A 22,154-nucleotide genomic window follows, 5' to 3' on the forward strand; every position below is an offset into this window, starting at 1 on the left:
TCGGTTTCTTGACTGTTATTTTGACACAAGGATCACGTGACTGGCTAAGTAAATTATATTCTTTAGTATCACATGATAGTAATCATAAATATCAAAATTTGCCCAGTGTGGTCATAAAGCTGTAAAAATCACGGTTTAAAAAAGTTTTCTTACAGTATTCGAAGCAAAACATAATTTTTGGCTTCTTGACCGTTACTTTGACAAGTATCACGTGACTTTCTAAGTTAATAATATTCTAATATCCCATGACAGTAATCATACATGTCAAAACTATCAAAATTTTCCCAGTGTGGACATTGAGCTGTAAAAATCCCGGTTTAGAACAGTAATCTAGACAACTGAACAGTTTTCTAACAGTAATCTAGACAAGACATGGTTTTCGGCTTATTGGCCGTTACTTTGACAATGATCACGTGATTATCTGAGTAAATGATGTTATAGTATCACATCACAGTAGTCATAGATGTTAAAACTGTCAAAATTTGCCCAGTGTAGGCATAGAGCTGTAAAAATTACGGTTTAGAACAGTTTCCTACAGTATTCGAGACAATATATGATTTCCGGCATCTTGACCGTTACTTTGACAAGGATCAGGTGACTGCCGAAGTAAATGATGTTCTAGTATCATATGACAGTAATCATACATGTCAAAACTGTCAAAAAAATGCCATGTGTTGGCATGAAGCTGTAAAAAATCACAGTTCAGAACAGATTTCTTACAGTATTTGAGACAAGACATGGTTTGTACCTATGTTGTGGTATCTCATGACAGTAATCATAAATGTCAAAAGTGTCAAAATTTGTCCAGTATGAGTTTTCTTAAAGTAATCGAGACAAGACGGGGTTTTTGGCTTCTTGGCCATTATTATAGTGATTATTACTGTGATTTACTGCTTTCTATAGCTACTATAGTGACACACTGTATCTTTTGATATTCTATTAAATTTAAAAAATTTAATGAAAATAGTTAAGACATTTAATTCATTCTCTTACAGTTTAGCTAAACAATTAATTTAAATTGTAATCTGAAATAAGTGTAAGAAGAGAGAAGTAAGTATAAAGTTTTTGTTTTGAATTTCAGTGTCAATTAGCCAGTCAATTAGTTAGAGATATTTTGGGTTAGGTTAGACTGTTTGGTTGTAAAATTTGTATTGGTGTGTAAGTAAATGGTGTATTGTAAGTTATTTTTGAACTGATTAAATTTCGTTCTATTATTAGTTAATTATTCAACGCTTAGCAACGATTTAATCAATTTTTTATTCACTAGAGGTTTAAAATTTTTTTAAATCACTCTGAATGTCATTTGCTCATTTAAAGATGTAAACAAAAAAACATCAATATGAGACGTCGAAATTGACGTCTCATAAAATTGACGAAACATTGTATAAAACACGTGATTAAAACCTGTTTATTCACTCGAAAGAATCGAAAAATTGTTTTTTTCGTGAATAAAAAATGGTTTAAGTCACTTGCTGTATAAATACCTATTAAAACAAATTAAAATTTAATTTTACTGTGTAATAAATTAAACATATTTAAATTGAAGATAAATATTAAATTTTCCAGGTTTCCAGGATAACCATATTTTTGCCATTTTTTAGAAATGTTATACTTAATAACTTGGATTAAAATCTTTTACAACCAATAAGCTATACTCTTCGTATGTAGTTCAATTTATTAAATTGTAATATCTGTTGTACCATTGGGGTATTATCAAAATTATGTTTTTTTAATGGAAAACGCTGTATATTATTATTCAACGGTTCACTATACCACGTCATGTAAATTTTACTCATATTGTGTTTGTAGGGCACCATTAACATTTCCTTGAATAATTGTTAAATAACAATAAAATCGTAAAGTACAAATATGCTTTTTCGGTAGTTTATTTTACTGCTGCGAACAAAAGCAAAGAAAACGTGCCTTAAAACGTACGCTCTACTGACACAATGGAATATAATTTTTGACAATTCCCTAATGAGCCTCTCCAGCTAGATTTTAATTAACGCTTTGCAAATGACGTGACTGTTTATTCTCCAAAGATTAGAGCGGGATTAATAAACTGCATTCTAATGAGAAATTTACTACAAGCAAATATTTTCCTTGCGTTGTACGAGCTTTAGCTTAGCAAGAAGAAAATTCTGGTGGTAATTAGGGAAGTTATTAACAGCAACCTTTGTTGATTTTCTTAAGTGACTTTCGATGTTTTTTTGAGTTACTTTGTAAATTGCTTAGTGGCATGTTAGTACATATTTTTATTATTTTTTTATTTGATTTATTAATTCCACTCAATGTTTACAACAGAACAATGTAACATTATGGGATCGTCAATTTATAGGTATACTTATCTAACATGTATAATAATTAGAATAAACGACACCAACAAAAAGTCCGTCACAAAAAAAACACCTAAAAATATCACAATATTAAAAACCAGGTTTTTTTATCGGGCACAGGGCACAGGAATTGATAAAACCAGTTTCTCGATCTGGAAGCGGCCACTCACAGTTCATCGCTATCAAAAAATTCTGCTACTGTATAGTAGCACCTATTTATAAGGAAATCCTTCAACTTATTTTTAAAGTTTTTATTTACTGAGAAACCATCAAATAAAAAGGTTATTTTCTGCAATTTATTCAAACATTTAATGCCCATATAGTTCGGATCAGTTTGCGAAATTGCCAATCTACATTTAGGAAGAATAAACTCACTCTTTGTCCTAGTGTTATGTCTGTGTATAGAACTTTTTTGCTGTAAATTATTGTTCTTTTCTATTATAAAGGTAATCAACAAATATATATACAAACAAGACAACGTCATTATTCTCAGGGTTTTCTTCATACTTAACCTAAAACCCTGATGAAGAGATCTACGGTAGTGATACAGGGTGTAAAGAGTAATTTGAGGTTGAAACTAGATTTAACGTGGTTTACCGTTGTGGGGCTTTTTTCCTGGAAGCTAAAATATTGAGAGACATTAATCCAGACGGCTGGAAATTTCGGATCTACCTGCTCCGATTTGTAAACCAGCTTTGGGTGTTTTTAAACGTTGAAATTCGTGCACAATTAACTCGGCTAAACAACCGCAGCACGCGATTAGCACTCAAAACATGCCCCATGGAATTTATCAAACCCTGAAAGCAACCGCGCTTCCATGAATAAAATTACAAATGGCGGAAGGGGTTGTTCTTTTTTTTCGTTAAATTCCAGCTGGATGACCTTTTGAGTGAAGTTTCGATACTTGGTGGTTAACTAACGTTGTCGTTTATCCCGTTTATTGCCCGAATATTATGGTCCTAGAATATTTATTAACTTCATAAACCCACGTGGTAAACTGCATCCTGAAAACTAACTTTGTTGCGGACGATAAATTTGCAAACAAAACTGTGAGTGAATTAAAACTGCTTGAGTAGTTAAAGGAGGAAAAAGTCAAAGATCAAAAGGGTTTAATAAGGAAAATCCGGATTTTGTAATTTTAACTCAACCAAGGACCAAGACTAGTAATTATTAACAAAGGGACTGTGTAGTGTTTTAAAGTCTGGCAACATTACAGGATTTTGGGACTCGGTTAGTTGGTGCACATTTGTCGAATTTTACCTAATTAAAACTAAAGTACAATTGAAAAGTTTTTGAAATAAAGTTGGTCAGACAGTTTTTAATTAAACGTTTCACTGTTGTCGAGTTTACGTGCCGGGATAAATGTATGGTAATTAATACATTATTGTTGTTATTAAAATCGTGACAGGGAAAAGTGATTTAAATAATTCACTTTATAATATAAAGAGTTTTTGTAAAGTGTTGTACTGTACAAAAAGTTTTAATCAGTAAATCGTGCATTTTTAGTGGATACCCTTGTAATATTAAAGTACAAGTCTAGATATTTACGCAGTGAATTGAATTTTTTTGCTACCTTTGTTTAAAAGTTTTCAAAATACCTGTTATTTGTATTAGCCTAGTTAGCAAATATCTGGATCACTCTCAACAATCAAGTTTTTCAAAAAAATTGTTAAATTTGCATTCCCGTTGTTTGACAGATCGGAACTCGGTTTTACAGGTATAAATATGATGTATTTATACAACCTAGTTATAGTATACATGTTAACTTATTTCTAATTATTTACAATTTATTTACAAAAAAAAAGTAGTCTTAGTTAAAGTGCTCTAGAAGGGTGGCAGTGGGAAAGAAGTAACGGGACTGTCTGGTTTGTTTTGTTATGCACAGTGGGTTTATTATTGTCCAGTTGTTTGAATTATTTTTCCATTTGTTTTGTAGTTGTATAAGTCTGTCTGTTATTTTGGTCATGTTTGTACGTTCGTAGAGAAGTTGGTTGGATGAGTTGTGTAGTGGGTTTTCTGGGTGTCTTATTTTGGTTATTAGTCTTAGAGCAATCTGTTCCGTAGTCTGAGTATATCTTTTAGTTTTGTCAGTAGCGTTTGCTCTAAGTAAGTGTCCGTAGTCTAGAACTGGTCTACAGATGGATTTGTATATTTGTGTGGCTGTTTTACCTTGGTTTTTGTATGTCAGTGATCTAAAGTGTTTTGTCCGTTTAATAGTTTCAGTTCTTGCATTTTTTAAGTGTTTTGTAAATTAAAATTTTACGTCATGTTTGGGTTCAGTTATGTGGCCGTCCGCGGTTATGTTTAGGGAGTTTTTGATCTTATAATTTGGTAGTAAAAGTTGGTTTATTTACAACCATATATGTAATGCTGTCATTACTAACGTCATTGAAGGTTAGGAAGTATCATATTGCGCACCTCTACTTCCCGCCCTCATTTCCCGCCCTCATTTCCCGCCCTCTAAAATTGTGATTGTTAATATTTAAAAAAAAAAAAATGATCAATTTTTTAAATGTCAGATGAAGTCGGATCGATATTCAGTTCGCAAATAATAAATTGAGAAAAATGTCCTGGATTACAACTCGAATTGTATGCATTCTAACGGTTATAATGCCTATAATACATTACAATACTAAAATTAACATGATCTAAACTAAAACAAACTACTTATTGAAATTAATGGTTACATTTGAATTATTATAAGTGTTTATAGAAATGTTTAGGCCAGTACCAGCACTGGCGTCTCCAACAGTTGTCTCTTTGGTCGACAAATTAATTTGCTGCTGAATGACTGAGGTTTGTGAACTACTTGCAACAGCTTCAGAAGACATGGCACGTTGGGACAGCATAACAGAAAAGCAGAAGAAAAGCATATAGAAAAATGACTGCTTGGTAGTTTTTTGTTAAATGTAATATTCTAGATATGTTCAGAATGAAACAATGATTTGTCAATTTTGATAGAAATATGATGGTTGTAAATAAAATAGTATACAAACCTCGGTAGGAAGTTTCATTCCTGTCTCGAGATCCTAGCTAAACCTCGACGCTTCGCGTCTCGGCTATCTAACTAATCTCTCGACAGTAATGAAACTCTTCCCACCCCGGTGTGTAATATACTATTTTAGTTGCGTTGGGGGTCAGTCTCCATCTGTAGAACCATGTCATAGTATCGTCAGTAAGTGATTGTAGTTTTGACACTGCTTTTGACGTAGTTTTGTCGTGTACTATAAGTGCAGTGTCGTCTGCGTATTGTAATATGTATGCGGTTTTGTCAAATTGATTTTTGTCCTGCTTGTTGTGATTGTATATGTCGTGGCAGTATAGGTTGTAAAGTAAAGGTGAGAGGGGTGATACTTGGGGTAGTCCTTGTTCAGGACTGAAAGAAAAGTGTGTTGTCTATCCGACCGTGCAGCTTCCCAGTAAATTTCTGATTAAAGTAAGTATTTTGGTGTATCAAGTTAGCTTTGTCTTGGTCTGAGTATTGTTTGGTGCCATTTTCGTTTATTGTTCCAAGCGGATTGGTTTTTTTGTACCGTGATAGTTTTTTAATTTTCTGCCAGTATGTTTTTCCGTTGTCATGTTCGATTTCTTGGCATGCTTGCAGCCATTTGTCTTGTTTGTATTGGTTTATATTACTATTATTTATAATTTTTAAATTTTTGCACTGTTGTTGTTACATGTTATTTCGACAGGAGTCGAATTGATTTTTCACTAATTTATAACCAAAATGACCTTTTGAAATGCTTTTGTTGTTTTTAGCAAAGCTGTCAAATAACTGGGTTATTTTACCGTAAATCTCCTATTACAGAAATTCTTTGTTTAACCATCTTTTGTCCAACAATTACAATTTCGTTCAAATTCTTAAACCAGTAAAGCGTATAGAGATTAAACTCATTTTCTTGTAAAAGTCATACAACTCAAGTGAAAACAATTTTAGAAATCAATTGGTTAACATGTTTAAGTCAGCTTATGAAGTGCATAACCCCTCCTTTGGTGGTACTTTATTGCAATACTTCTTTCCCTTACAGTTTCTTTCGCGTGAATCAAATATTAAATGTTTGGGAAGTTTGAGTAAGGAGGTGGCAAATATTTTTTCTTTTATTTGGAAAAACGACAAAAAATCTCGCTTTTCTTATGAGAACTCATTCATAACAGTTCTCGCTTTCGTCCGAATCCACCTGCTCGATCTAAGCCGGGCTTTTTTCATACCGGATTTTCTACGTATCAGCAGACGAACCCTGGGAAAACGTTCTTTAAAGAGACACGAAGTTTATTTACTCAGTTTGACTTTTCCGTTATTAAAAGAATCTAAAGGATGAATGTGAGGCACGTTCTTCTCAAAGTTTAAGGCAAAGCGCGACGTTTTTCGTTGAGAAAAACGGGTCTTTGGACTTTGAAGAGTTTACGGTGCTATCAAAGTTTAAAAGCATTTTTGTAATTCCGTGAGTTGACGATCATAAATATACATTTCCAGGACGTAAACTTTCTAAATAACTCACAACGAAATACTGGATGGAGTGTCTTAATAGAGCTGCCAAAATATTTCATTAAGTTCGCGTTTCGTCTTATTTAAAAGTTCGGAAGTAAATTATTCGTAAAGAATTTCTTTTGTTTCCCAAATTACTTTCACAATCTGAATCTGAAATTTTAACTACTAAAGGTAGAAGAAATCATTTAGTATGAGGGGCCGCAAATACGGTGAAGACAATAGGCTTCATTTAGAAAAGGTAATAATAGTCGAATAATTGCTGCATTCATAAAAATAAAAAATGTAATGTTGTTTTATGCAAGTTTATTATGTGTTATGTGTTAGAGGAAAATAAACCGTGTTTAATTTAAAAAACCATTCACACGAAAGCAAAATGTTAGGAAAAAGAAATCACCTGTGACCGCGTTTACCCGGTTCTAAGTGGGTGGTGAACCTAGCCAACTGGGTGCAGAAAGTCTTTCTAAACATTTTTGGTCCCTTGCAAATTTATTTATTTTTTTGAAATTGCATCATACTTTTGAAAATTTTATTGCCCTGATATTTGGGGTTTTAGCGACTGAAAAAAGCTCAAAATGTTTGTCTTGAACTGTTTTTTTTTACCTCGTGCTAACCACAGCACGAATGAACATATACAGAATGTTTTAAAAAAAAAAACAGGTAAATTCGATATTAATGTTCTACCATGTGAACGCGTTTACCCGTTTTAAAGTGAATGTAAACCTTCTCCTCTGGACGTAGAAAGCATTAGAGATACATACCGTAAGTTTTGTTTGTAACCACAATACGATTGAACATATGCAAAAAACAAAGAAAAATCGCGTTTATTCGGTTTTAAGTAAGAGCAAACCTGGACCACTACTTCTGAACATTTCTGGTCTCTTGCAAAATATCCGTAACTCAAACCGTTTCCAAGATATTCGACTTTTTACCTCTTTTTTTGAAAATTGCACCGACATTTTGAAAATATCGTTATTCAGCCTTTTTTGGGGTTTGAGCGAATGTAAAATGCTCAAAATATTTGTCTTAATATGATCTTTCACCTCATGCTAACTGCAACACGATTGAACATATATAGGGTGATCAAAAAACAAAAAGAAAAACTGTTAATTTTGAAACTAACGCTCTGTCAGTTGTGACCGCGTTTACCTAATTTTAAGTGGGTGCTAGCCTAGTCCACTGAGTGCGGAAACTCATTCACACATTTCTAATTTCTTGCAAAATTTTCGTTACTCTTACCGTTTCCGAGACATTCAACTTCAATTTTCAATTGTATCCAAAATTTTAAAAATTCCGTATCTCCGACACTTTTAAAGTTTTTTCTTACTCCTACAGGGATATTATTAATTCCTTTAAAAACACTAAACTAAACAGTTTAGAGAATGGATAAGTAGGCAATTGTCAACGGTTGCACAAATAGAGAATCCTAGATTTTCCGCAACTGGGCGATATGAAATAGATCAATCACAGGCAATTTTCGGCGTGCGATATGAAATAGACCAATTACAGCTTATCTTGGCTTATTTTATCATTTTGGCTTATGTTTTGAGGCAATGAAAATGCAGTTCAAGTTTCAGTTAGTGTTCAATTAAAGAATAAAAATCATCTTTCTTAAAAGTCATCTTTACGAGGCGACGAAAACTCGGGCCGTTGCCGGACTTAAATCTGTCAAAACCGGGAAGGACACGTAGGGACTCCAGCCGAGAATCCTTCGATGAATCTACTGCGCTGTTGTTCGCCCGATGATAACATACGGAGCGATTGTTTGGTCCGGAGCTCTGGATATGGCCAAGTCACCAGCCTTGTTGGACAGGGTTCAAAGACTTGTCTGCGTCTGTATTACAGGTGCAATGAAAACTTCCCCAACAAGGGCACTGGAGCGGCTATGTGGGCTCGAGCCGCTGCACCTGTTTATACAAAAAGAAGCCGCTAGGGCAGCCCACAGACTGGCAGGTCTCAATATGCTGATTACAGACTCAGCTGAATCGTGGGGTCATCTCGGGGGCTGGGGGGAAGCGTTGAGGGAGTGACCAGAACTGTTATTGGAAGCAGGATCGGGTGCCTCCGACGCTTCTGTCAAGCGGACCTCTAAAGTTTGTAGTACCCGAGAAGGAGGACTGCTCAAAACTCTATACTCTCGTCGCATGGAGACGTCTGGTTTACAGATGGATCCAAAACCGTGACGGAGGCAGGGGCATGTGTGTATATTGCGACTTCGGGGACGAGGCTTAGCTTCCCTCGGGGCTGCCACTGCACCATCTTCCAAGCCGAGATCTTCGCGATCATCCGATGCGGAGAGTTCATTTCTGTATGGACAGCAAGGCAGCAATGGCGGCCTTAAAAGCTAATTCAACGACGTCTACGCTGGTGCTGGAGTGTAAGAAAACACTCTTGTCGCTCACGCGGATGGCCAAAGTACGTCTTGGGGGAACTTGGGTTCCAGAGCACTTCGGTGTTAGGGGAAACGAGGAGGCGATCAGGTTGGCCCTTCGTGGCTCCAAAGAGAGACCCGTAAGGCCCGAACCTATTGTAAGACGAGCCGGCGCGGTTGGATCCGCCATTGTGGACCGTATATTCTGGCAAAGATCCGATATTGCGGGCTTCTTTCCAAGAAACAAGTCGATGTCCCTGATGGAATTATCCAGAAAGGACCTCAGATGTGTGACAGGACTTCTCACGGGTCACTGTCAGATGAGAAGACACATGCACAATCTGGCTCTGTCACAGGATCCGGTATGTCGCTTGTGTCTGGAAGACGAGGAAACTCCGATACACGTTCTCACACAGTGCCCGGCACTTGCGACAATCAGAAAAGAGCTTTGGGGTAAGAGTGTCATCAACCCCTTAGACATTCAAGGTACCCGGCCAAGGAGGCTCTGCGGCTTTGTCAGGGCCACCGAACTGGAGGGGTACTAATCCGTTCACCAGACCAGAGGGGTATCAAATCCGTTCACCAAAACCTAAAAGAGGAAATTAATCAGCTGGCACACGGTGACAATCAAATCAACAAAGTTTATAATCAATTAATCAATCAAAAAAGTAGCTTTATTGTCGGAAACTTAAAGTCATTGACAAACCCCTGAAAACACATACAAAAACAGCAAAAAAAGAAAATACATAATTATTACACTACACATACAATATGAATCACACATAATTACACCTTACAATTATTAAAATAAAAACAAAACAAAAAGGGAGTTAACCTGTATAAGAGAGGAGAAAGAGGATCAAAAACACAAACAGTGCTGCTTGGTCAATTTATGGCAGAACAGGGCGCCTTAAGAACTGGAGTAGAATTCGTCCAGAGAATAGTACGCACCGTCAAGCAAAAACCTCTCAGTCTCACGCCTAAATCCATGCGCAGATGGCTGGCCTCTCACGTGGAGAGGAAGGATATTGAAAAGTCTCTTGCCACCGTAAATAAGCGACGACTTAATCTTCTCCGTGTGAGGAATGGGAAGCCTCAAAACGAATCTACTGCGAGTCACCGAGCCGGAGCCCTCGGACAACTGACCCCCAAACCTGCCACGCACAAGACAAATCGTCTCTGTCTCAAATCTCAATCTGTCACAATAAACTATCAACGTCAATAACATGTGTCAAAATCATGTGATATTCAGGTAAATAGATATCATATCACATGATCAAGTGATATTCAGGTAAATATATAACATATCACATGATTTTGACACATGTTATTGACGTTATTGACGATTGTGACAGATTGAGATTTGAGACAGAGATTTTGTAGGTAGAAGCTTAGTGTATATCTATATTTTCGTTTTTTGATAATATCTTTTTGGTTTACATTGTTAAGAACTTGAGTTATTTTGCTGCTTCCAACAACACGGATTCTTAAATAAAAAACATCAAATAATTATAATTAGAACAAACTCTCCACAACAGTTTGACATCTCCGAACATGCAGAACTGTTTTCATTTAAGAATGTGGTAAATCTTAAATATTAAATATTAATTGCCTATAAATGGATATTGGATGATTCAGTAGGTTAACATCATTTTAACTTCATAAATCTTAAATGTTAAGTGAGCATAAACTTTGGTAAACCAATTGACCTTTGCTGTCAAAATTTGGTAAACCATTACCAAATTTTGACAGCAGCGTTTTGAGATCTCTGTGATTGATTCTCTCTCTAATGACTATTTTTATAAAATAGTTTACAATAAAACAAGTCACAAACACAATGATTTTATAGAAAATTTGGAACACCATGTACTTTTCATGTACGAACATCTTTTAACTGCTTCCACTTTTCCATCTCCGCTCGAATATAATAGTTTTATCCCAGGGTCAGGATCTTATCGGACGTCATAAGTATGGATAACGAGTCTCCCGGGCGTAATCAGCTTTACAACCGGGTTTAAGCGAAATTGGGGTAGGATTAGACCTAGAAAACGATCAATTGCCGACGACGTCCTTAAGGAAAACTGTAAATGGGTTGTTTGGCTTGTCTTAAGCGAAACACCACCCAAAAGTCAGCTTAATTTAGATTTGCAGTTCGATTTAAATTATTCGGAAAGAAAATTCCATTATGTCACCAACTAATACTGCAGTGTCATCTCAAGACACTCTAAATTCTGGTAGAGAAAAGCGTCGTTGCATCATCGGTTTATGAATAATTAAACATCTTTCAGTTCCCTTGAATTTATATTGTGGCCGGAGTGAAAAGGGGGTGTCGCCAGACTTTTAGTTACTATAGTGTGGAAGCCTTAGAGATTTATTAACTCATGATGATCGATGACTTGAAATGTAGACTTCATAGATCGGCACTTAGAGACGACATTTCAGTCTATAAGTAGGTACAGTATGATGATAATATAGTTATTTTCCTAACAAGTGCGGAAAGCGATACTTTTCCGTACGCGATTGCAGTGCCAAGCAGTCGAGTGTGGAAAAGATGCTTCCACAAGAGTTAGGAACAACATTTTCTCTACGATCGATTTTTTTCGAGCAAAAAATGAGTCATTACTGGTTCAGTCCACCCGCGGACCCCATCAGACATTGATTTTCCCTTCTATTACATTATTACGTCATATATTGACAAATGACATTTGGCTGGCAGTTGCAGCTCTCTCTTTTGTTTTATTTTAAACGTAAAAACTGTCAAATTCAATGTCATAGAAGTACCAAACAACGAAAGATAGTTGAAAAGAAGCATTTTGAGATGTGGGTATACCGCAGAATGCTGCGCATTCCATGGACCGATCATACGACCAATAAAGAGGTGTTACATAGAATGAACAAAGATCGAACAATTCTCGAGACCATAAAAAAGCGAAAGACGCTTACCTTGGCCATGTCATGAGACAGGACAAGTACAGATTCTTACAACTGATTATGGAGGGAAAGATTGAGGGAAAACGTGGTCCCAGACGTAGACAGTGCTCTTTGCTGAAAAACATAATGGATTGGACCGACTTAGATTCAAACTGCCTAAAAAGAAGAGCCCAAGACAGAGACGATTTTGCCAGACTTGTTGCCGATCTTCATTGAATGGAGAAGGCACTTCAAGACGAAAAAACGTATTTTAATAGTTTATGAAAGGAATTTTGGTTCTGTTCTAAATCTGAAAACTGTCAAATTCAATTCCATGGAGGTACAAAACAACAGAACATCCTTGAAAAGTAACAAAGATAGTTTGACTTTGGTTGAATGCATTAATACCTGTATCAGTATATTTTTCGCATTTATAACATTTGGTTATATGTTTCTGACTTTATTTTAGTCTATTTTTAAATATGAAAACCGTCAAAATCCTCTCCATAAAGCTGTAAAAGCACAAAACAGTAATAAAATCCACTAAAATCAGTATAAACAGTACCAAACCAAAAAGAATTTTGACAGTTATGACATTTGACCGTCAGTTACAGTTATGTCGATCCTAAACCTGGAAACTGTCAAATTCGTTCGCATAGAGGTACAAAACAACGAAACATCCTAGAAAAGTAACAAAACCAATGTGACACAGCGAGCAGAGCAAATGTGACGTAATTTGACGGTCACATTCGCTCTGCTCGCTTCAAGAAGGGTGAAAACAAATGCGACAGCATATTACTTAAAATAATAATGAGAGGAAAATGTTTTTTGGGTAATTCCGCAAAAAAATAAAGCAGAAAGAAACAAGGATGATAACCCGGCGACACGTGTTTCTGCTTTTTGGCTTCATCAGGCATGTAAGTCCGTCTGTATGAAAACAGGTTCAAAAACCAACTGACATACACATGGTGAAACATATACGGGTGTAACCTGGAATAGACACACAAACATGGATATCACAAACGACCAGCAGGGACACAATTGTGATTTCCGCACGAAGATCCACATATCGTGGATAACATCTCGTAAAAATTAAAAGTAAGTAAAAGATTAGTAAAAGTAAAAGTAAAAAAAGTTGCTACCACTAATCCACAAGTTGGCATGTACATTATTTACTTGCTCTAGCTAGTATGAAAAATACAAGCACATTTTTGTTGTGATTAACGATTCTAAAAGTTTATTTGATTGCATTAAATTTACAAAATCTTCTACATCAAACAAAAAACAGTGTTCAAAACTCCTTATAGAATTATAAGCCACGGAAGAACTACTGTTGAATGAGTTTAGCAACTCCTACTGTGCAGTGTACAGATAAAGAGATAAAGTGTGTTATAATTACCACTGGAATGCCTATGCAGATGTAAAAGTCAGATTAAATCGCATAATAATCCCAGAACTGACAAAATTTATACCATTTGCTGTTTTAATTAGCAAAAAATTGAGAAACCAAAAGATAAACAAATTGAGACATTTTTGTCACAGAGGGCTGTAGAAGAATTTATCGAGGAAGGAGATGAAATAATAAGAGAAGTAAATATAACATTTTTAAGGTGCAGGAGGATAATAGATATCAAAATATAGTACCATTTATTACTAAAAAAAAATATACAAACACACGAGAATTGTTTAGACATAGAAGACTTGTTATGTGTATACCTTTGCTAGTGAGAAAATTTGCACTTGACGTAAAAAACACATAAAATCACAATAAGCCCGATCTTACAGTCATTTGAATATAATTAAACATAAACCAAATACTTTCAATAAACCTAACAATTTCGTAAATCAATCCCTGACAAACCCGTACAAAAGCTCTTAGGTGCAAATATCTGTTAATAGTATTAACGCGACTAAACTAAACTGGCTCCATTGTCTATAAACTTCTAAAACGAGCTGCATCGAATTTTCAGCTACACAAACATTTACCAACCTAGCTAAATATATAACGAGCTTAAATAACTATTAACAATAACACCATTCAGCACTTTGCCCGTTGTTCCTAACTGATTAAATTTCATATAACTGAGGCCTTTTCGGAGCAAATCCGTAAACGGGCATTCACAAGGAAGAATGGATGATTTGAATATGTATTTCTCGGTGAATAGGCCTCCACGTGTTTTATTTCCATGATGAAACGTCAGAATTCCATTTTGTTGAGTAGATAGGGGTCAGAAAGGGTAAGGGGGGCGGTACATTAGCAGCTCATGGACAGCACGCGAAGTGATAAAGAGGCCTTTTGAACGGACTAATAATGGAGATTGACGTTGCATTCAAAGCTTCCCGGTCGTCAATAATTGTTTAACCAAATTACATGGTGATCCTGTATGCTGACATAACGTGGAACAGAATTTACTGACCAGCTTCGTTAGCTTAATGATCCAGAATTTAACATTTTGCGATCGTTTCCACATTACTCTCAGAGTAAAACTGTTCATTTCCCCGTATACAGAACTTTACTAAAGGACGGCATAATTGCAATGTAACGATGAAGTTAAACATGTCACACCAGAATTTCCACAAAATTTACATTTCAGTTATTAAAAACTGGAGTTTGTATGTAAATTATGGTTTGCAGTTTTGATATTTGAAGAATTTTTGCCACAATTCGCTCTACAATAAGTGACGTTAACGCCACTTTAAAGCGTATTTTCGCTCACTGTCCGACCCTTATCAAACATCCGACATTGATAAAGTTTGACCGGGCAGTAAAAAGTGTCAAGCCAGCATCCACACGCCCTCATCTTAGTACCATTTATAACTAGCGTTTACAAAAGTAGCTTTTACTCACTGATTTAACGTTTTTCCGCACGACTTTGGCATAATCGTGAAGGCGGTTTCGATAAAAAAACCGGAGTGGGGACATTTGTTATTTTCTAGTTTCAGGCAAACAAAAGGAAACTTAACGCGCCGGTTTTCCATGAAAAATTAAGGAAAATTTACGGCTACGCAAAAGTGTAATGCAGATTATACTGAAGCGCATTTGTTTGTGCAGGGTAAAATGTTTCGTTTTTAGTTTTAAAATAGGGTGAGCCGTGTTTAAATTACAGTAGCAAAAAAATGAAATACTGCCAAGGGGGTTGTTGAATTTTTAATCGGTTTTACCTACATATATTTGGGACGGTATTATATTCATTGTTGAAATTGTCGTTAAAATTTTGAACCAGGATTTATTTTTACCCGTTCTTTCTTTGCTTTTAACTTTACTCACAGAAGATTTTATATGAAATATGAAATTTTCAAACCAAAGATATAATAAATAATAACTAATAAATAATAAATTAATATTATTAATAAAATTGAAAAGGTCTAAATTAAATTATAAAAAAAATTATCATACAATATTTTTTTTCTTCACATCTACCATTGAAATATGAACATAAATAAAGTTTGATAACTTTAATGAAATCCGTTGGAAAACAAGAATTATGAATTTTGTAATTTTACTTTCAAAAATGTTAACGGTCTCTAGCAGCGAAACCGTACAACTAATCAATCAACTTTTATACGTTAATAAAAAGTTCTTTTCATTAGCTATCCATTGACATATAAAAGCTTATACAAAGTGAAGCAAATAAGCTAGTTATTGACGATTGAACAAAAAAATGCACCAAAAAAGTCATGAAAAAATGAATCAAATTTGATGCCCTCTAGTGGCCGAACCGTCCAACCTATTAACCCCAGTGGGGTATTTTTAGAAAGCTCATTTCATTGGCTATCTATTGACGTATAAAAGTTTACCAAAATCAAGCGGGCAATTAGGCGAGTTTTTGAGGATTAAACAAAAGGATGCACCAAAAAAATGATAAAAAAATTGGTCAAATTTGACGCACTTTAGCAGCCAAACCGTCTAACCTGTCAACCCGGATAGGGATATTTTTAGAAAGTTCATTTCATTGGCTGTCCATTGACGTATAAAAATTTACCAAAGATGGTGCAATTAAGCGAGATTTTGAGAATTAAAAAAAAAGATACTCCACGCCCTCTAGCGGGCCAACGGCTAACCAATCGATTTTTATACGTCAATGGGAGGCTCATTTCATTCACCGACATATAAAAGTATACACAAAGTGCTACAAATACACGTGTGGTATTTACGGTTTAGTGACAGGATGCACCACAAAAATTTTTTGACTGGTTAAAGGCTAAATTGACTATAGAAAATTAGGAAATCGCTATCACGTGACTTACTAAGTCTACCACGACGTAATGCTTGGAAATTTTTTTGTAAAACTGTTTTTGCAAATGACAATTTTCGTAAGGGTCAAATTTGCCTGAAACACCGCCACTATCCTAATGGGTTTTGCGTTATGTTGGCCAGTTAGTGCAAGCGAAAATCGATCTTAATGATTGTATTTCTACAGTTTTGCTTCTACTCTAGATTTGGCAATCATTGTGCTAGGTTTGTGCCAAATATCTGGGCCGTATCTGCCCGATTTAATGAAAATCCTTTAAAAATATTAGAGCGGTAACAGTCAAGGAAAACATTAGCTTTGGAGCCCTCCGGCGGCCAAACGAAGCAACCTATCAACACAGGCGGCCATATTTTTTGAAAACCTATTTTATTTTCTATCCATTGACGTATAAAAGTCTATACAAAGTGTTGTGTGTGACAATAAAGACAGTTTTGATTAAATTTGACAATTACTACTTTAACTTTCATTAATTCGGTTATTTTGATAGTTACAGGGTGGTTCAATGTATCAATTTAAGAAGTTATTTTTTAAAATAAGTAGCGTAATACAAATTTTGAACAGAGAATCAGACAGAATTATAAGAATGTGTTCCGTTTGAAAAACTAGACTTTCTGTCCTTTTTTAGAACTGATTTTTTGACCACACTGTATTATATATTTTGACGTCTTTCTGCACCCATTCCTAGAATAAACCTTGTCTCACATGACAAAGCACAAAAACCACGAAAAAAACCTTTCCTGATATGTATAAATTAAAAATGTTTTGAAGACCGAAACTGTCAAATTACGTCATTGCAACGTCAAAAAAGCTCTGCTCGCTTGTTGATTGATCCGTTAAGCTGACAATAGCCAATGTCTAATGAAATGAAATAAAGATTGTGTCAAACAGTCAGAAATTCCGTATTTTAGAACTCATTGGTTAAATAGACTCTAACCAAGAAATTTTGCAAAAGGAACAATCATTTTTCTACATTGCCCTGCTTTTTTACCTTGATACTCTAACGAATCCACAAAAGATCGTGGCATATAAAATGAAGAAGTTAATTACTGCTTATCGTAATGAGCTAGGATTTGCGGAAGCCTAGTGCATGACTTGAATAGCAAAACGAGTCCGCAGGATTTAATCAGCTTTGTAAAAGGCTTATAGGAAGTATCGGGGAGAATCTGCAAGGTTCCGTTTCCTCGTCAGGTTTAAACGAACACAGAGGAAACCTGTTTCTTGTTTAGCAAAAGTTCCCTCTGCACAAGTAACTTAATTTTGTTTTGTAACGCTGCACGCTCGTACATACCCCTCTGCCATGTAAAGTAGAATCTTAGATAAGGAAACTTTCATTCCCCCGGAAACGGATACTAAGTAACGGCATTTCATTACTTCTAGAAACTTTGCGCTTACATTCTACAAACTTGCGACAACTCAACTACAATAAGAAACATCCTCCAGAGGAGGAAATTTATCTCAAACCAACATATATTGGATAAGACATTTAACAATTTTCGTAAAGTAAATATGCAGTAGAGGTCGAAGATTAGGAGGACACTTCACAACGAGAAACTTGCAAACTTTGCAGAAACTGCTTGAACTCTCCGACCGGGTTAAACTCCCTAAAGTAGATAAGTTGTCTAGCACTACAGAAAGCTGTTAAAAACTCCTTATTTTTCGATGGCAACTTTAAAATACAGAGAGACTTAAGCGAGAGGAGTTTCCTAAACTGTGCTTAAACATTGCAATTTTACTGTCAAACTTTTCAATAGTACATGAACCAAATTTACCAAATTAACTATGCCATGCTCGAGAACTGATAAGAAACCAAATTTTTGGGATACTTTGAAGCTTCACAAGTTTTGTATTTTATTTCAGGACGGTGCGGTCATGGAAGTCCCTGCGAGCAACTCTGTTTCGAACTTCATGACGGAATGTACGAATGCGACTGCAGGGACGGTTTTATCCTGAGGGCTGATGGATATAGTTGTGCAGGTGGGTTTCCTAAATAGTTAATTACCTAACAAATGCGGAAAGTCGTACCTTTCTAGCACGAGACTGCAGTTGTATATGCATATGCTCCATATTTTGAAAAGTAAAGTGAGTGCGGAAAAGTCACTTTAACGCACCCGAATAGGAAGTTAGTTAGTTTCCTAACAAGTGCAGAAAAAATTGTAGCTAGCTCACGTGATCCCAAGATATTTTTTAGTATAATACATACCTCACAACTGTCCAAAACTCTTTTTATAAAGCTATAAAATTTGTTGTTCCGTTTGCATTTCAGAAGTAATTAAATCCTTCACTTTTATAGCTTTACGCCCTAAACGAATTAAATTTTGACAGAAGTCATGTGGTAATAAGATACTATTTAATTCGATGATTACGTCACAACTGTCAAAAACCCCTTACTATGAAGCTATAATTTGAGTATATAACACTTTTTGAGTAATTAAAACCTTCACTCTTCTACCGAAGCAAATTTTGAAAGTTGTAACGTGTAGCTGACAGTGATCACGTGATCTTAAAGCACTTTTTTTTATCAGATAGTAACGTAAAACTGTCGAAAAGCCCTCCCATAAAGCTATAAAGCAAATTTTTCTCTTAAAACATAAAATAATTTTTAATTTTTATTTGACAAATACACGTCCTTGAGACTTTTTGAGTATTTAAAACCTTCACTCTCATGCAGAAACAAATTTTGAAAGTTGATGACAGTGATCACATGTTCCTAAAACAATTTTCTAATCTGATGGTTACGTCAAAACTGTCAAAAAGCCCTCTCATAAAGCTATAAAGAAATTTGTTTTCTTAATAGTTAAAAAAATTAAAATTTTTACTTTCACCGTTCTACTTTATGAATGACACTCTTACTTTGACAGTTGTGATATAACTAACAGATTTCTCCGTGACCCCAAGACACTTTTTGATATAATGCATACGTCACAACTGTCAACAACTTCTTCCATGACGCTATAAAATTCGTTTATACCTTTGCATTTAAGAAGTAATTAAATCCGTTATTTTATAGCTCTACGTCTTAAACGAGGTACATTTTGAAAGTTATCATGTGACACTAAAACATTTTTTAATTCGTCCATAAAGCTATTAAAAGAACCCCCATAGAGCCCCTTCCATAAAGCTATAAAATCAATTTGAGTCTTTGTGACGCTATTTGAGTAAGGGCCGGTACTTTCACCTCTGAATAAATTTATTCTTAGGATAATTTCTATAGAAATGACGGAATTGACCAATAGCAGCGTCTGATTTCACGGTTTCCATAGATATTATCCTTAGAATAAAGTTATTCTGAACTGAAAGTACTGACCCTAATTAAAACTTTCACTATTCTACTGAAGCAAATTTTGAAAATTGTAACGTTGCTAACAGTCAATTCATAACATGTCAAAAAATCTTTTAATAAACCTATAAAATAATTTTTTTTTTCGAATTTCAGAAGTCATTAAATCCTTCATTTTTAAAGCTTTACGTCCTACGGGTTAAATTTGGACAGTTGTCATGTGGAAATAAGATAGGTACTATTGAATTCGATGATTACGTCACAACTGTCAAAAACCCCCTTCTATGAAGCTATAAAGTTGATTTGAGTCTTTCTGACATTGTTTGAGTAAATCTTTACTTTTCTACTTTTGAAAGCTGTAACGTCGCTTACAGTGATCACGTGCTTTTTCACGTCAAAACTGTCAAAAATCTCTTTACGGGAGGGCTTAAAAAGTATTTTTTTTCTTAAGACTTAAAAAACTTAAAATCTTTACTTTGACAGCTCTACGTTCTGAATGAGACTGACTTTGACAGTTATGACGTAACTGGCTAAAATACAGCTGAACAAAATACTCTTTGACGTAATACATACGTCACAACTGTCAACAACATTTTCCATGAATTCAGAAGAAAATTTTCAATTTCAGAAGTAAAAATCCTTATCCTTTATTTCTATAGCTCTACGACCTAAAGGAGGTAAATTTTGACAGTTACCATGTGACACTAAGACATTCATAATCCGATGATCTATCTAAATCTCCTCCCATGAGGCTATAAAATCAATTTGAGCCTTTGTGACGCTATTTGAGTAATTAAAACTTTCACTATCCTACTAAAGCAAATTTTGAAAGTTGTAACGTTGCTGACAGTTATCACGTAATCTTAAAGCACTTCTTTAATTTGATGGTTACATCAAAACTGTCAAAAAGCCTTCCTCTCACAGAGCTAAATAGTAAATATTTTCATAAGAAATAAAAAAACAATACATTGTTACTTTAACAGCTCTACGTTCTAAATAAGACTCACTTTGACAGTCGTGACGTAACGGACAGCTCTCACGTGACTCCGAGGTGCTTTTTGATATAATGCATATGTCATAACCTATAAAATTCTTTTTTTCGCATTTCAGAAGTAATAAAATCGTTCAATTTTTAGCTCTATATCCTACGAGTTACATTTTGACAGTTGTCATGTGGTAATAAGATACTATTTAATTCGATGATTATGTCACAACTGTCAAAAACCCGCTCTAAGGAAGCTAGGGTGTTGATTTGACTATTTAACTTTTTTTAAGTAGGATTTTGAGTATTCAATCCTTTGAAGAATTAAAACTTTCACTCTTCTTCACGTGATCTTAAAGCACTTTTTTTAATCAGATGGTTACGTCAGACTAGGCACATTTCCAAAGAGAATTTTCACGTTTTTGAGGCATCTGCAGATTGTTGTAAAAGTCACTTTCAGAAGGTTTAAATTAACTTTCTATTTTATTTCTTTCAGGTTTCAAAAAACTCTAATTACAGCAAAAACAACAAATATCATTATGGTTCAAATTCGCTTGAAATAAGCAGCTATCTTAATGGGTTTGGCTTTAGAACTGAAGATAGTTTGAAGCAAAAATGGACCAAAATGTTATCTTAGTTGTTATTATACAAATTAAGAAACGAGGCATTTTCTCCACATTATCATCTAAATCCGTAAAATGCATTAGGTATTATTATTGTCACAATTTGTGGAAGTATAATGGTCATTTTATATTTAGTTACTCTCGTAGACAGAGCACGTTTTTTGTTTATTGCTGTCATTCGATAAATATAGAAATAGTACGGCCCTACAATTTTAGGGATGTGCTTAGAAACAAAAACATTGCATGACACTGTTAAAATTATATGCAAAAGTCGTGTTTTGAATTCCAATTTTCCATCTCGAATTTCTGTAGTAAATTTTACTAGAAAGACCGTCAATACGAAAATATGCAGACGCGATCGGAAGTTATCCAGATTTCGAATCAGGGCTGCAATTTTCAAAGTTTCGGCCTGGCCTTGCATAAACGTAAAAAGATTTCCATCAGCGCTCCGAGCGCTTAATGGCCGCTATGAGTTGTTGATTAAATTTCGTCGCAATTTTAACTAGCGTAGGACCGCCATGGAAACGAGTTAGCCCATATTTAATTCCAAGTGACAAATTGCCTAGGCTATGAGAACCATGAATAAGATATACAGCTCTAATTGCTCCCGGTTGTTTGTCAGCGAGATTTGTGTACTTTGGCCTATTACAAAAATTCATGTCAAAAATGTTTATAATTGCAATGTAATTTCAGCCATGCATAAAACAACTTGTACTGCAATAGGTTTGTACAGGAATAGTATTATTATTCAACGAGCATGTAATGATAGCTATTACTCTCGAAGATGAGTTTTGCAACACGAGCTGAAGGCGAGTGTGGTAAATCATCGAATTGGTGGTCCAAATTGGTTATAACTAATATTACTACTTAAGGTAATATTAATACTTAAGGGATGGAAAGTGCATACAAAAAAGAC

General features: G+C 35.0%; 1 protein-coding gene across 1 annotated transcript in view; it reads left to right on the top strand.

The window, feature by feature from the left end:
• SP2353 (EGF like, fibronectin type III and laminin G domains protein pikachurin) overlaps positions 1–22,154 on the top strand; it is a 165,410-nt gene that overhangs the window by 23,061 nt on the left and 120,195 nt on the right. The window contains exon 2 of the mRNA XM_081972229.1: positions 18,214–18,330. Coding sequence (XP_081828355.1) covers positions 18,214–18,330 — 117 coding nt within the window. The remainder of the gene's footprint in view (positions 1–18,213; positions 18,331–22,154) is intronic.

This window comes from Ips typographus, linkage group LG2, assembly GCF_016097725.1.
Source record: "Ips typographus isolate SLU linkage group LG2, UJ_Ityp_2.0, whole genome shotgun sequence".
Lineage (NCBI taxonomy): Eukaryota > Metazoa > Arthropoda > Insecta > Coleoptera > Curculionidae > Ips > Ips typographus.